Source organism: Elgaria multicarinata, chromosome 4, assembly GCF_023053635.1.
Source record: "Elgaria multicarinata webbii isolate HBS135686 ecotype San Diego chromosome 4, rElgMul1.1.pri, whole genome shotgun sequence".
In the NCBI taxonomy this organism is placed as follows: Eukaryota; Metazoa; Chordata; class Lepidosauria; order Squamata; family Anguidae; genus Elgaria; species Elgaria multicarinata.
In genome coordinates, this window is record NC_086174.1 from 106,101,821 (window position 1) to 106,117,286 (window position 15,466).

Genomic DNA, 15,466 nt, shown 5'->3' on the forward strand with positions numbered 1-15,466 from the left:
CATTTCCCCGCTAAAATGTTACATAAGCATCTGGACAGAAGAACAAAACACCGCTAGAAAAAAATATGTGCAACTTGTATTGTAGATTTTCTCAGACAGACCTCAAGATGACAAAAACAAAAATGTACCATAAATATTAGGCACCATAATCAATATGAGCCAGTGATATTTAAACTTGATTCAGGCCACATCCAGAACTTATTTACAGGTATTTAAATTAAATACATCCTGAAGTATACATTACATACAAAGTATGAAAAAGGAAACTATACACTCTGGAAGGATGGAGTGGGTTTCATTTGAAGTTAACGTTACAGAAGACAAAACATTTTGCCATTTACACCTCACGTCTTGATGACCCCTTCTAGAAAGTCCTTCTCAACCATCTCCTCAATCTTTTGTCTCACTTTGTTTGCAAATGTCTTTTGGTTCTCCATTTTGATGTCCTTGGTGGGGAACGAGGTCGGGTAAAGCATGGGGCTTCCTGAATGGCCAATGCTCCTGCTGGTGACTTTGCTGTTGAAGACTTGGCTCAGGACGTTGAAGAAAGGCAGAAGCTGCTCCATGCTGCGGACAGCACAGATGGTCAGGAGCAAGTGACCAGGCTCCCAGTTTAAAGTCTTCCCTGAGCAGTCCTCCTCTGGATTTTTCTGCAAATACAAGGACAAATAGCAGGACCCAGCAGTGTGATATTTTGCCACGAGATCTCTTGAATTAAGCCAGTCGCCAAAGCTTAAAAACCCATAAAACTGCTGCTAGCTACTAGCACCCAAGAAGCACAGGGAGGCATCTTGTAAATAAATTGAATGTTTCAATAGAAACACTGGTGGTTTTGTCTTCAATCTTGCACATACTTGTTCAATTTCCAAGCCCCATTTATTCAATAGACCTCAGTTGAAGCCCTTGACAGAGTCCAGATTATTCTAATGGAGACTGCAGAAAGTATTTCAAGTTATCACTGTTGCTTGGTTTATCTTAGAGCAGGTATGAGGTGGCTCTGGCCCGGGGGTGGGGGCAGGGATTTGCTATCCAGCAGGCCACCTTCTTCCCCAGGCCTGCGCCCTCTCTCCCCAGCAAGGAAAAGCTCTCCTCTCTAATCCGCTGCTGATCAGAGAGTTTTACATTGCCCGGGAGGAAGCTGCTAAGAGATTCAGTTTGGCTTGCTACCAAGGCTTGTCCTGCTTACTTCTAAGTAGACTCACAAAGATGTGAGATGCTATTAATGGCTCAGTCCTGCTTATTTCTGCTAAAAACACAATGGCCCCATTTAGAATACACGTTAAACCACAGCTTTAACTACGGTCTTCTGAACACAGCCTGGCTTTCTGGCTTTAACCACCGTGGTTAAAGCCATGGTGTAAGATGCCTTCTGAAGGGGGCCGACACCTGACTCCCTATTGTCATCTCTCCTAATCTGCACAGCTCTGGCTTTATAGCCTTGGCTGAAACCTTACCTTAAACACCCTGACCCAAAAGGTCAACATGCAAACAGATGCTGTAAGTGAATTCTCAAGGGGCGAAAAATCTGTTTGAGACATTAGAACTGTATGCTGTGTGGAGCTCATAGAGTTACCTTAAAGCAGTGAATCCAGCCCTCCTCTCCACCCCTCACCAAGAAATTATTAGCAGTAACACAATGTAACCTTTGCACACACATTTTCTCCTGTTGGAATATGGTCCAACAGCAAGATTGATGCAACAGATGCATTACCTAACCCAATTTTCTGTGGAAATGTGAATAGTAGAGATTGCACACTTAAGTTATAATATCTGAAAAAGAGACAAAAAAAATTGAAATACCTTTGCTCGTTTACGAAGCAATTTTGCTAGTCGCACCACATATGGTTTGAATTCCCTTTGGTGTGTGCCTTGTCTTCGCACCTCCAGCCCTGAATCATCTGAAGCTTCGGGAATAAAGGCCCACCGATACCTGTTAAAGAAAAGTCGGGCAAAGTCAGCATGGAAACTTCTTTTGCATATCTAGTGAGCCAGCTTTGGTAAGAGCACCAATTCCTTTCTTTCTTGAAAATATTCATATCCATGACAATATCCAGATACATCTTTTCAGTTGCCCAGGATCAGATCTACACCAAGAGGATATAACACTTTTAAAACGTTTTGAAAACTATACGGAGTGTGTCCTGGACCCCAACAGTTGCCACTACTGTCATAAACCATTTTCAAGCAGTAGTGTAGATTCTGCCTAAATACGCAGGACGATAGCACACAAAGAAAAACCGTGATCTATACCTCATCTCTAATAAGGAATAACATTTTAGCATTTTAGAAGAAGCCACTTTTACAAACATTTTTAAAAGCAGTCTGCTTTATTTTGTATTTCTTTCTTGGTTTCTTTTTTGCAAATTTTGCCAAATGGCAGTAAGCCTATGGAAGTTGATGACACAATAAATAAACATATGGCTCAAGTATAGCCTCTGCTTTACATAAGAACAATGCTTGATCAGACTAAAGTCTACCATTCTGTTCACACGGTGGCCAACAAGTTCCTTTTGGGGAGCTCCCAAGTAGGAGATGAGCGCAACAGCACCCTCCCACTCATGTTCCCCAGGAACTGGTGTACATAAGGCACACTGTCTCTGACGCTGGAGGGAGCATATTGCCATCAGACCTACTGATAACCTTACCCTCCACGAATTTATGCAATCCCCCTCTTAAAGCCATCCAGTTAAAATCCACGACAACATCTCAATTCTATAGTTTTAACTATGTGCTGTGTTAAGAACTATTTTGTTTTCTCTGTCCTACTGGGACACATCTCACAGGCATCCTTACAAACTGCCAACACCAGATGAGGGGCATTTCTCTTATGGGGAGCTGTGCCTTCCTGCTTACGCCATCTTAGTGCTGCTATATCACAAACGAAAGGAGACCCTTTGAAGGCCATAAAGTGCACCTGCTGCCTGGTCTCCACAAAGAAATGCTCCCTGAAGAGCAGCATCACTCTCAATATGAGTGGGTGTATCTACTGGATTACAGCCAGACCAATTTACTTACATCTGGAACTGGGGGAGATTTTCAGAAGGCAAAGCCAAGGCCAAATCCAGAAATTTACAAGCTGATAAATAAAGATTTAGCCATCTCTGGCTGTTGTAGGATGTGGAGAATCCGTTGCCTCCTGTGTACGTGGTCTCCAGACCAGCAACTGATGGGCCTGAAGTCCTACAATTCAAATACAACGAATTTACAGGTTATTCTTCATGTGCACTTCAAAAATCCATGCTGACAATTTAGAGAAGTTGTCAATTCATTTAAAGCTTATAGGGACACTATTTTGTATTACTTTTGGAGAACGCTACACAAACAACTAAATTAAGGAGGGTCAAGTTAGTAACTCTATATTGCATTTACAATTTTTATGAAATCATTTAGCTTGAATAGTAGTGCTAAATTTGCGTCTCCGATTTCGGCACGCCACACAAAATGGTCCTCGGCTGCCTTAAGGGTGGACGTAGTTTGGCCAGCAGCATCGGGGAGCAGCAATGGGGGACACGTGCCAAGGCCCACGGCCCAAAAGGTTCACCTCCTGCCAATTCCAAGAGCCTCTTAGCCTTTGCTGCCTGTTCACTTGCACCCTCTGAGCCACTGAGCAGGGAGAGAAGCAAGGACAAGGCACAGTCACCTCTGCACTCCCTCCCTCTCTCTCATACACGTGTGCGCAAACACACTTTCTCTTTCTTTTGTCTGGTTTGAGAAGCAGTTTTCCTGTAACCTCTCTCTCCCCCGTTTTCCTTCTTTAAAAAAACGTGCGGTTCTGCTTCACTTTCACACGAACTATGTGATTAGCATGCATATGTGGGGCACCGGGGGCAGGGTTGGTTGGCTGCAGTAATTGGTCTGTTGCGAGAGAAAGACAAGGGGGCAGAGAAACAAGACCAAATCCTGATGGGTGCACAGGCTAAGTGAGCGCTGGCAAAGAGGGGGCTCCCCCATTCAGCGTGGCAGTGAATCAATGCTAAGAGACTCTGAACACAATCTGCATAACTGTGAGCCTGTTTACACACCACGGTAACTCCCAGTGGCTTCTAAGCTACGCACAGAAGCTTATTTTGCAAATAGCCTCCTGTGCCCCGACAGACGAGTAGACAGATAAGCTGCACAACGTAGTTTATTCCGCCCCCATGCCTCTCCTGCCCCTGTAGTCCACCAGCACAGCTGGGCAGGCATCCCAGCTTTCCTCTGTGGGTTTTGAAGACTTGGCTGGTTCCCTTTTCTCTGGCTGCATCCAACAAAAGGGTGTGTGTGCTCTAACTCTTTGAAAGCTTGCAGAAATGGAATGTAAGTTAATATAAACGTTCCCCTTATGGGGACCCACCTTTTGCATTACCGGATAAATGTGGTACTTTGCAGTTTCATGGAAAAAGAGGATTTATCCCCACATGAAACCATTTGGGAACTGTGGGGGGACTTATTTGGAATCAGACACACAGGAAAATGTAGCAGGAAAACAAGTTTGCTCAGAGACTGCTGGAGAGGAGCAGAGCAGCGTTAGCATTAGCATTTTGACCACTCTTGCCACGTGGCTCTGTAGGCGACCTTTGTAACCCACGCTGGCATGGCAGGCAACACACTAACCCACCATAGGTAAAATAACCCTTACTTCAGATTGTGGGTCCCCAAGGTGGCTTATTTAGGGGAAATAACCCACTGTGGGTGGGAAAAGAGGTCACAGATGGCATGCTAAACCATCAGAGATTACCTGAACCATAGTGGTTTATTTTAACCACCATGGGTTAATGTGTCATCCGAACCCAGTCTGTGTTAAGACAGCTGGTAAAGGAGGTATGCAATATTATGTGTTTTTACTTTTGTAAGTTTCATCAGCCGTCATCCACAATCTTAATAACTACATCCCAATTCACTTACTTTTGGAAATTACTTTGGTGCATTACTTTTACCATACAGAGTCTTGTCTCAGTATCTTTATGCTTGTGAAATGATGCAACAGAAATTATGGGATGATTAAGGGAAATGAATAATCTGCTTACTATTGTTTAGTATTAGCACAGAGTATGTTCCTGTTTTCGTAATCAGACTGAAACAGTTTCTTCTAAATGAGTATAAAACAGTGCTCATGTAAAATAAATCAGAATACCAACCACAGGTATTTCAGCCGCTGTGCAATTAGGTGAATGAGCAAACAGAAGTTGACTTTACCTTGAGATATCTTCATCAGCTGTAAGTTCCTGTTCCATTAGCAAAAAGACTTGGACCTGAAAGTGAACATGCCACATTTTAAAAGCATTCATCATAAACTGACATCTCAGATTCTGTTCTTTTGTGGGAACACAGCTTAGCCCGCCAGGCATCGAAATAGAAACCAACGGTTAAAACAGCTAGCAATTCTCATGTCTCCATTATGCACCCATAGCAGTGTGCAAACTGCTTTGGTGGATGTCATTTTATGCAGCAGCAAAATCAGATGCTGGGGTGGGGTGGGGGGAATCACATGGGTCTTTCCCATCCAATTATTGGCAGATGATTAAGTGGGAAAGATTCATGCAATTAACCCCAAATATGTAGTTATATTCTTCTACATGTTCCACAGCACATGGGTGGCAGCAGCAATCCCTTCCAACACAAAAAAATATTTCTCTTGTTATTTAGTGATGTTGGACTGGTATAAAATAAATGAAAACACAAAATATAAAAAGTTATTTTTTTCAATGACTATGAAGGTAGGGACAAGTAATATATAGGGACTAAGAGTTCTTCCTGGGTGAGGAATACTTTTATTGTTTTTAATTGCTATTTTATTGGATTTATGGTTTTATTGCTTTTAATATTTTAATTGTTTTTATGTATTTTATTGTTGAAAGCAACCTTGTGAGGGCTTCTGCCCTGAAAGGGCTCCAGAAATGTTTTAAAGAAAGAAAGAAACTAAGGCCCTTTCTACACCATACGGGTGTAGAGGGAGGGAACGGGGTGATCCCGGACTTACCTTCTTCTGGGATCGTGCCCTGTGTCCAAATGGGATGGGAGGAGGGACGTCACGCAAGTGGAGGTGGCCATTTTTTTTAAAGCTGCAGGACCTGGAGCACATTCGTGCTCCAGTGCAACTTAAGGTAAAAAAAAGAAGCCCCAACCCCGCTCCCCACCCCCGATGGCCCTGGACTCCTCCCATCCCGGCTCCTTCCCTGAGATGACCCCCACTACCCACGGGGAGGAAGGAAGAAGCTGGGACGGGTGCCCACACTGGCCGCGGTCCTCGGTATCGCCCCAGGACAACAGGTAAAACCGGGATAACTGAAGTCTCAGTTATCCTGGGGAAACGGAGGGATCATCCCTCCCTGATCCTGGGATCCCCTGCGCATCATTTGGACCCACAGGGATGATCCCTGGAAAGATCCTAGGTGTAGAAAGGGCCTAAGTTCTTCCTGGGTGAGGAATACTGGACTCAGCATCCAAGCAATCTCTAGAAACAAAAGCCTGCTTCAAGCTTTTAGGATCACACAGAAATGGCGTGCAATGTAAATAAGAGCAAAGGAAGAAAGGAAGATCACACAAGGCAGTGAAATTTGCGTTGGGAGTAAACCAGTAGCAAAGAGAAAAATATTTTCTATGACTTAAAATAGATTTAATTCACTACACAAAAGTGTGTGTTGGGAAACACGTAACCTATGCTGTGCAATGTAGTACACATTCAAATTATTTGTGAACCGCCCAGAGAGCTTCGGCTATTGGGCGGTATAAAAATGTAATAAATAAATAAATAATAAATAATAAATATTTGGGGATTGCAACAGTTAACATCTTTTTTTATTTGTGAATTTAACAAAACAAGTGGAAAGAAATGGGGGGGGGAAACAAACATTACATGCATAGGAATGTCATTTTCCCCCCCATCAGATACACCTTTCATAAAAAAAAGGGAGATGCATCAGCAATTTTGTTGTTGTTTTGGGTTTATTGGACTCCACAACGCCTCTTTAATAAGGGCTTGTCTAATTTACATAATTGTTGGAGATGTAACGCACCTAATGCTTCTTTTATTCATGTTTTGGCAAAGCCCAATAGTTGCTCCTTTTTGGGAGGAGGTCATAGTAAGGATGAACTTTGTACTAAAACAACCTATAATATGGAAGGATGTGCACGTCCTCCTAAACTACCTGTCTTGGAAGTTAACACATGGTCAACGCCAGATGGATGTTCTGAGCCCTTATGACAGCTAAAGGACTGATATTCTTACGTTGGAAGGATAAATGTTCACCTCCGTAATGTAATGGACTGAGGACTTAACAACACTCTCAACTTTTGAATGGGTGGCATTTAGATGCCACTTGCGATAAGTACATGGATATTTGGTCTGCTTTTCTTGAAACAGTTAACGTCTTTGGTGGAACAGCTTATTGACTTTTTTAAAAAAACTCATCCCGTGCTCCAAAGCATGACTACCAGTGGAAACTCACCAGTTCCGTGATCATGGTAGGCCAAAGCGAGGTAAGGTGCTGTGGAGACATTCTCAAAAGCAAAACCCGGAAGAACAGGAACACTTGGGAGTGAAGGGTGGGCACTTGGGGAAGACGGAGACTTTCCACCAGCCTTTCTGTAACGTAAAATTCAACAAGGATCTGTCAGCTCAAAACTCTGATTAGTAGGGATGCAAAAAGAATGAAGAAATGTTTGATTAGTCATGTGACTATTAATCAATTAACTGATCGATTCAATGAACACCATATAAACTACTCCACATGTGTTTGTGTTCATATGCACACAACTCCCCCATGCAGAATTTATATTAGGGTGGGGCCACTTTTTCAAGAACAAAGGATTGGATCCTGACTTAATCTTACTTTTCGAACAGAGCAACTGGAATCAGTGGGACCTGATTAACTGAAGTCCCATTGATATCAACGGCTCTTCTCCTAGTATGACTAAATTTGGATTCAACCCATAGTGTATTACATGGGGCATAACAATAACGAAGTCAATGGTATGATCCAGAGCCCCGTAACATGGTATTTTTATTTACTTTGCTCTGCAGGGTACAAATATGGGTCTAACTATTGATTATAAAGAAACTAGAGTACGTCATGGCCTCCAAAGCACTGATTGTGTCCCCTTTCAGAAGACACCTTAAACCATGGCTTTAATCACAGTGGTTAAGCCAGAAAGCTAGGCTGTGTTCAGAAGATGCCTTTAACCATGGTGAATAAATTTATTTATTTTATTTTATTTATTACATTTCTATACCGCCCAATAGCAGGAGCTCTCTGGGCGGTTCACAAAAATTAAAAACATTCAACGTATAAAACAACAGTATAAAACCATAATATAAAATACAATATAAAAGCTCAACCAGATAAAAACAGCAGCAATGCAAAATAATGAATTTAAAACACCAAGTTAAAATTTATTTATTTAGTTATAAATAATAAGCAAAAAGCCTTGTTCACTGTGGTTAAAGCCGTGGTTTAAGGTGTCTTCTGAACAAGGTTTGGCTTTCTGGCTTAACCACCATGATTAAAGCCATGGTTTAAGGTGTCTTCTGAATGGGCCCAATATGGCATTATAGGACATGTATGATTTCACCCAGTGTTGCAGGAACCAGCATCCCCTCCCTCTCCCTCCCTCCTGCACTAGAGGGTTCCACCAATCAGATCTGGAGCACGGGCAGGAGAATGCAAGGCAGAGGGTATCCCTTCCACTGCATTCCCCCCCGCCCCGAAGAAATGGTCGTTTTTATTTACCTTGTATATCTGGAAGGTATTTCTGGTATTGGTCCACTTCACTGCTAAAAATGGCAAAGGCCAGCCTCTTCAGGAGCATCGCACGCTGCTCGAGCTCTGCATCCCGATTAGCAAACAGATTGAGCGAACTGCTCTGAGCTACGGCCACACGGGCTGGAGGAGGAAGAATGCGACAGCGAAGAGGCTTTCAGCAAAGACAAACTTCTTGGCTTAGAGATCGTTTAAAGCGCGTAATTAAAGTCTCTAATCAGAGCGCACGGATTCTCTTCTGCACTCTAAACACATCTGCCAGATACAAGGAACACTGCAAGGACCCTGCTTAAGAAACACGTATTTAAAAGGAGACTGCAATATTTGTGTGCGTTTTTCACTATAGTCAAAGAGCCTTGTTCTGTGATACTCCAGAGTTAAGCCATATCTCAGAACACATTTTTAGTTTAGTGATTTATGATTATTTTTAAATGGGTACAATGAAGTCTTTCTGTGTTAAGACTGTTTTGTGGCTTACGAAGCAGATGAACCCTGCACACCAGCAATACAATGGCAATTGCGGAAGCACTCCTATGCCACCTTTCCTAGTGAAGGCAGCCGTGTCATAAGCTTCCCTCACAGCAGGTCCTGCCTGGCACAGCTGAGATGTGAGCTGGACCATAAGCTAACATTATTAGAGATTTCCAAACAGGCACGCGTTGGTGGATCTTGCACACAGCGTAAAAGACAGGACTCACTCATCAAATCTCTAAAGGTCGTTTTGTCATGCGTCATCAGATTATCCATAATTGCTCTCCAACTAAAAAAAAAAAGGGGGGGGGAAAAGACAATTGTGATTTTTTAAAAGCATGGTCTTTTACTTTCATTTACATCAAATGGGAGTGTGAGATACTCGCTTCACAATTCTGCCCTGTATAGAGCAGAATAAAATATTGTTGTATACCCAGGCTTTCCCGATCTGGTGCCCTACAGATGGGTTGGGCTACAACTTCCATGCTGGCTGGGGGGTAATGAGAGTGGAAGTCCAACACATCTGGAAAGCACCAGGTTGGGGAGGTGTGCAGTTTACAAATGTTTCTGACTCTTTGAGGCTCTGCTTCAGCAGCTATGGATGGAGGGGAGCTGGACAGGGAGATCCAAGAGTAGAAGCTTGATTCAGGTCTGAGAAGGGGCTGCTGGAGAAGCTCTGAGCAAACAACCAATCTCTGTACGAAGCACTCTTGGAATCAGCATCAGCAACCCCACTATCCATGCTACCAATCACTGCCTGGAGGAAAGGTGCATGGAATCACGAAGGGGCAGAGAATGGAACGGAAGAGTGGGGTAGGGTGTGGGGTGGGGAGACTAACAGGTAGTGGAAATTGGGAGAAACAACATTTTAAGAACCAAAACAGACATTACATTCAATGTGTGTCTAGTGTTACACTTTTTTTTTCATTTTCACTCTCGAGTAAGTATAGGGCTTCCAATCCAGATCAGGATCCTAGCTTGGAAGGGAGGGGAGCTTTTAATATCTGGATCGGGGGCCCTACTTCAGAGTAAAAATGAAAAGAAGGCATAGCTGCTAGTCATACATTCAAAGTAATGTCTGCTTTGGCCCTAAGAGCTGAGGACGCGCTTGGCAGATGATGAGCAAAACCAAAGGGACTGTGGGACAGCATCTCAGAAGGTCCCAGATCCAATCCAGGTAGGGTGGGGAAAGAGCCTTGTCTTCCACAATCTGGAGTTAAATGGACCAAAGGTCCATAAGGCAACTTCCTATGACGTCACAACCAGAGGAGGATTTATGTGTAAATGGGAATATTGGGTCATCTGGAGAGTGTCGATCACTAGAATTTCGTTTGTTTCTGTCTTCGAGAAATGTCTCGTTTCTTTGCTAGGTGTTAATATCAAACGCAAGCAACTAAATGCCTTACTGATTAACACAGGAAGCATCCATCTGAAAGAAACTGGGATCCATGAAGAGGTCAAAAGCTTCCTTCTTCCATGCTCTCCTCGTATACTGGTAGCCACTCAGACTGCTCAGCAGTTGGACACAGGCGCGATAACTGGGCGCATTGTGGGCACTGGGGGAAAAGAAATTAACTGAATTTGAAGTGATTCAAAATACTGGGTTTTAAGATTCCCAGGAAAATTAGTCTGAAAACTCCAACTTCAAATGCATTCAAAATTATTCTTGCTGCTCTCTGGGTGCAGAACACCAGACCCCCTGCCCAGTCTTGCCTGTTGCTCTGGAGGGTTCCTGGAGGTTGGGGAACTCTCCAGAGCAGAATTTGACTATGTGAGGGGATGAACCCCAAAGGGAAAATGATTCAGAAATTCACCACCTCTTCACTCCGTGCATATGCTAAAGCACCACCTGCCAATCAGGATCCTTTAGATCCCAGCATTGGTTCTTAAAATAATGATGACTAAGGCACTAGAGCAGGGGGGCAGCAAAATTCAGCAGCAAACCACCACAGAGGTTTAGAAAGGACACATTTAGCTTGGAAACAAGCTTCCATAGCAGCTACACATTTAGCATTTTTCCAATAGCTGGAGTGTGGCACACTCCGCAGAATGGGTGACGACCTGAAGTTGCCCGTCCCTGTACTGAAGGAAGCATCTCGATTTGTGCCTTATTTGTCCAAGCAGCTCTATTTGTCCAGGACGGCTTGAGAAGTCTAGTTCCTGCTACAACAGCTAGCCTGAATCAAAGCACTAGGAAAACCAAGATGAGCTACACTGGGTGTTTCAGCAGCACCAGGAATGTTAATGTAATAGATAATTTAAATCTATGTGGCCCAAATGACTTCTACGTCCATTTATTGGTCAGGTCAGCAGAGTCTGTCAGCCGCTGATAAAAATCTCTGCCACTGTTAAGCATTACAGAACATTTATAAGCCATTTTGAGCTAAATATGTGAACCATGACTCAGTGTGTTGTTTGAACCATTCCTAACCGTGGTGGCTACATAACCACAGTTTAAAAATGCTCACTAACCATGGGTGAGGGGCCTAACCATGGCTTAGTGTGTTGTCTGAACAGGCCCACTGTGATGCACTAATGTTTTTGGGGGGATGGTAAAGCTTCCGGAAGCCACTAGTTGAATTACTTTAATATAAGGAATATCCATGAACTTTATAACCGTGGAAGATACAGAGCTGTTCTTTAAAATAAGCAATCATAGGTTGTAATAGCAGTCTAAAGCTTCTAGTCTGGTGAAACGCATAATGTCCCACAAATAAGCCAAAAAGGACTGATTTTAAACACAGCATTGTACATAAATACTAAAGATTGTACTTCTTTTTGTACTGGGTGCACTAGTATGGATTAATTTTGACAAGTGTAAGAAGTGGGCAGTAAAAGTAGCAGGGGCAACTCAAGAAAAAACTAATATGGCTGAGCAAAGGAGTGGCAAAAAACCCACAACATTAGAGGAGCAAGGATTTAATCTATGCTATATAGGATCTTAATATATTGTGACTGAAAGTTGGAGTAGTAAATGGGATAGTGGGGGACATTTGTGGGGAGTACCTCAGAGTCATTCCTGAAAAGCAGAATTGACTGTCATTGTTTTTAACGGCAATTACTTATTAGTACTTTGTACGTGTAACTAGCTGACCAAGTCTGTAGAAAGAGTACTGTATACAAACTCTCATAGTAGCTTCACTGAAATGGCATGTGATAGTTATGCAAAATTGTACAAGGCATTGCAGAGGTACCTGTGATTGCGAAGGTAAGGCACAACATAGTGCATTATATTTACAAGAAGTGGAATCACTCTCTCCTTTTCATCACTGTAGAAAACCATGTCCAAAAGATGAGCCAAAACCTACAAGGAAAAAAAAATAGAATCTGAAAATGTCAGAAATATCTCAGAATGTCAATATAGGTCAAAGCGTCTCACCTCAGCAGGAGGCACTTCTAATTCTAAATGTTCCATTTGCAATGAAAATGACCACAGCAAATTACAGAACTATAGTGAAATAGTTTTGCTAAATTTTGTGGGTGGCCTTCCACATTATATATAAAACAAAGAGTTGTAAACAAAGCCCACATAAAAAGGAAAAACTTACTTCTGATAGCAGTGTTAAGGCGTGAACACTATAAACTGATGGAGCAATGCTTGAGGTTTCCAAAGCTGGAGACAACATATCTAAGTAAATTTAAAAGGGAAAAGGGAAATCAATTTGGAACGTGCATATTATGTGCCAATACCTATTGAGTCATTTTTAAAGAAACCACCGGTTGTAAACTTTGCAGTACATTGAACAAGCTAGTACTGGGTTGTACGCTGCAAGCTCATATTCCACCAGATTTACCCAAGCACCTGACAAGTTTAGTCAACTGAAATTTGACAAGAAAGAAGCACAACATAGTAATATTCAACTACGTATGTTTTTATTTCTGCAAAATACTGCAAGCTTATGCTGAACTAAATAACTCAAAAATTGTGCAATGTTTTCGCATACAATGGGCCACATGCACATTGTTTACTTCCTCTTTCAAAAGAGGAAATAATGAGGGACAAAAGCGCGGGAGAAGCAACGGTAAGCAATTGCAATTTTCCCTATGTGATGATGCTCAAAATCAATAAGGCCAATTTTGAAGGCTGAGTAGACATTTTGGATGGAGGATAAAAGAAAAATCACCTTCAACATCGGACTCCAAGTTGTTTCCATCAACCATTATCTTGGGAGAAGGCTTAACTTCTAAATTTCTCCTTAGCCATGTAGTCTGTTCAAGGGATGAGCCAGCAATTGCCCCAATGGCATCCACTATTTTGTGGGTTACGTCCTGATGGAGGGGGAAACACCCACAAACAACAGAACAGTTATTGTGCATAAGAAGTAACTACCTTATTTCTACATGAGAGCAACGAGTAGCATCAATAAGGCAATGCCACTGTGTGGCTGTCATCATGGTGAGAGCACTCACTACTAAAAAGACAAAGCTACTATTTAAGAATATTAAAGCTTCAAATCGTGCAAAGATTAAAAATGCCAGAAAGCACCTGAAGAAAACTTGTGCAATGATAAAATGCAAAATGATTCTGACACAGTGAAAAGTTTGTTCCAGAATCAATGCAAAACGGTTCAGATACAGTGAAGGGTTTGTTCCAGAATTAATAAAATAACATTTTGATTGAAAATTAGGAGTGGCTTTTTCATTGCAGAAGACACGACCTGGAAGCTGGAACTACAAATGGCCACACATAACAGCTGCCTGATGGATGTCGTATCCATACGACACTACAAAAAGGCATCCCAAACACATTTTTCTTCATGTGACCTTCCTACAAAGTTGGGGTTTTTTAGTAGGACACTCAGTTTCCATCTAATGGATTGGCGTGGAGAGTCTTTGAGCGAGCATTGTGGCTGGAGTAGCTAAGCTGCTCTTCACTTTGACTTCCCATTTTCATCAACTGTCATCACGGTTGGCTGAAGTTTTCCCTTCTAATAAATGTCAAAAGCATCCTGTCCACCTCTACACTTGTGCATTGCCACTGCAGTGTGTGTGTAGGGGGGTGGGGTTGAGGGCATGGGTGTGTGACTGACATGGGAAAACCCAGCGGTTTTAGGTTTTGTTTCTTTTTCAAGAACTAGTGATGATTCAGTAAGCCCTAGGGCTCATCTATACCAAGCAGGATATTCCACGATGAAAGCGGTATATAAAAGGCAGGAGCCACACCACTGCTTTATAGTGATATTAAAGTGCACTGACAACTGTTGGGGCCCATTGACACATCTACACCATGCAGGATATAACACTATGAAAGTGGTATGGAAGCAGTATATGGTCTGTGTCATGGGTCCCAACAGTTGTCAGTGCACTTCAATACCACTATATTGGCTCCTGCCTTTTATATACCGCTTTCATACCACTTTCACAGTGGAATATCTGCTTGGTGTAGATGAGCCCCTAGTTCTCACTGAGATAGTAACCAATGTCTCGACCGCAACAGTTAAGACTACAGATGGGGGCTGATGTGATTGAATGTTTCTCCATGCAAAAAAAAAAAAAAAATCCACCTAGAATGTTACTCTGTTCAAATGCTTTCTATCATAAGAATCCCCATTTGCAGACAGGGATGGTACAGTCCAGACCAAGGTTCACCACCTTAGTGGGAACTAGGCTTAACTGCCTTAGTGTTGTAATGCCACACAGAGGCATGTGTGTGTGTGGTTGTGTGCATCCTGACGAACTTTCTTTTAAAAGGGGAAAAGATTTTGGGATAAGGGGACATTACTGAGAGGGGTGGCTTTAGAGGGCTTTGGGAACGTCCCTTGAGAAGCCCCCAAAGGGGCAACTTACAAAGGATTTGGAGGGAAAGGAAAAAATGCAGTTTTCGTTTGGAATATCAAACATTTCCTCATAATAGATGCATTTGCCTGGTTTTCTTGTCTGAATTCCTTGCAATGGTGAGTTATTTTTAAAACTAGTTTTTTAAAAAATCTGGTTGTAATCGGTGATTCATACTCCCACAATTGAGCTAATGGTAGTAAATAAAATGCAGGAATAGTGCAGCATGGCACATCACTACAGCTAAGCAACGAATACATCAGGCATAAGGGGGTCACACATTAAACAAGTCTAAAAATATGAACGTGAGCTCAGAAATTAAGTCCCACTGAAATCACTGAAACGGAATGTTGTTGCTGAGGTCATGGCGATCTTTTCTGAAGAAGTCAGTCCACTGTAATTAACACTGAACAAGGCTAGTACTAGACAACATTAGAAAAATAAAATCACTGTTTTTGGTTGACATCGGGAAGCAACCCAGG

General features: G+C 42.4%; 1 protein-coding gene across 3 annotated transcripts in view; it reads right to left on the reverse strand.

Moving 5' to 3' along the window:
• Positions 1-54: 54 nt before the first annotated feature.
• Positions 55-15,466, reverse strand: part of DOP1A (DOP1 leucine zipper like protein A) — a 63,367-nt gene continuing 47,955 nt past the window's right edge. For all 3 annotated transcript variants that reach the window (XM_063124916.1, XM_063124915.1, XM_063124917.1), the window contains 11 exons: positions 13,334-13,478; positions 12,758-12,837; positions 12,404-12,513; positions 10,616-10,765; positions 9,437-9,498; positions 8,709-8,861; positions 7,428-7,564; positions 5,176-5,231; positions 3,016-3,180; positions 1,801-1,930; positions 55-650 (listed from right to left, as the gene is read on the reverse strand). In XM_063124916.1, the coding sequence (XP_062980986.1) occupies positions 345-650; positions 1,801-1,930; positions 3,016-3,180; positions 5,176-5,231; positions 7,428-7,564; positions 8,709-8,861; positions 9,437-9,498; positions 10,616-10,765; positions 12,404-12,513; positions 12,758-12,837; positions 13,334-13,478 (1,494 nt within the window). In that variant the 3' untranslated portion in view covers positions 55-344. The remainder of the gene's footprint in view (positions 651-1,800; positions 1,931-3,015; positions 3,181-5,175; positions 5,232-7,427; positions 7,565-8,708; positions 8,862-9,436; positions 9,499-10,615; positions 10,766-12,403; positions 12,514-12,757; positions 12,838-13,333; positions 13,479-15,466) is intronic.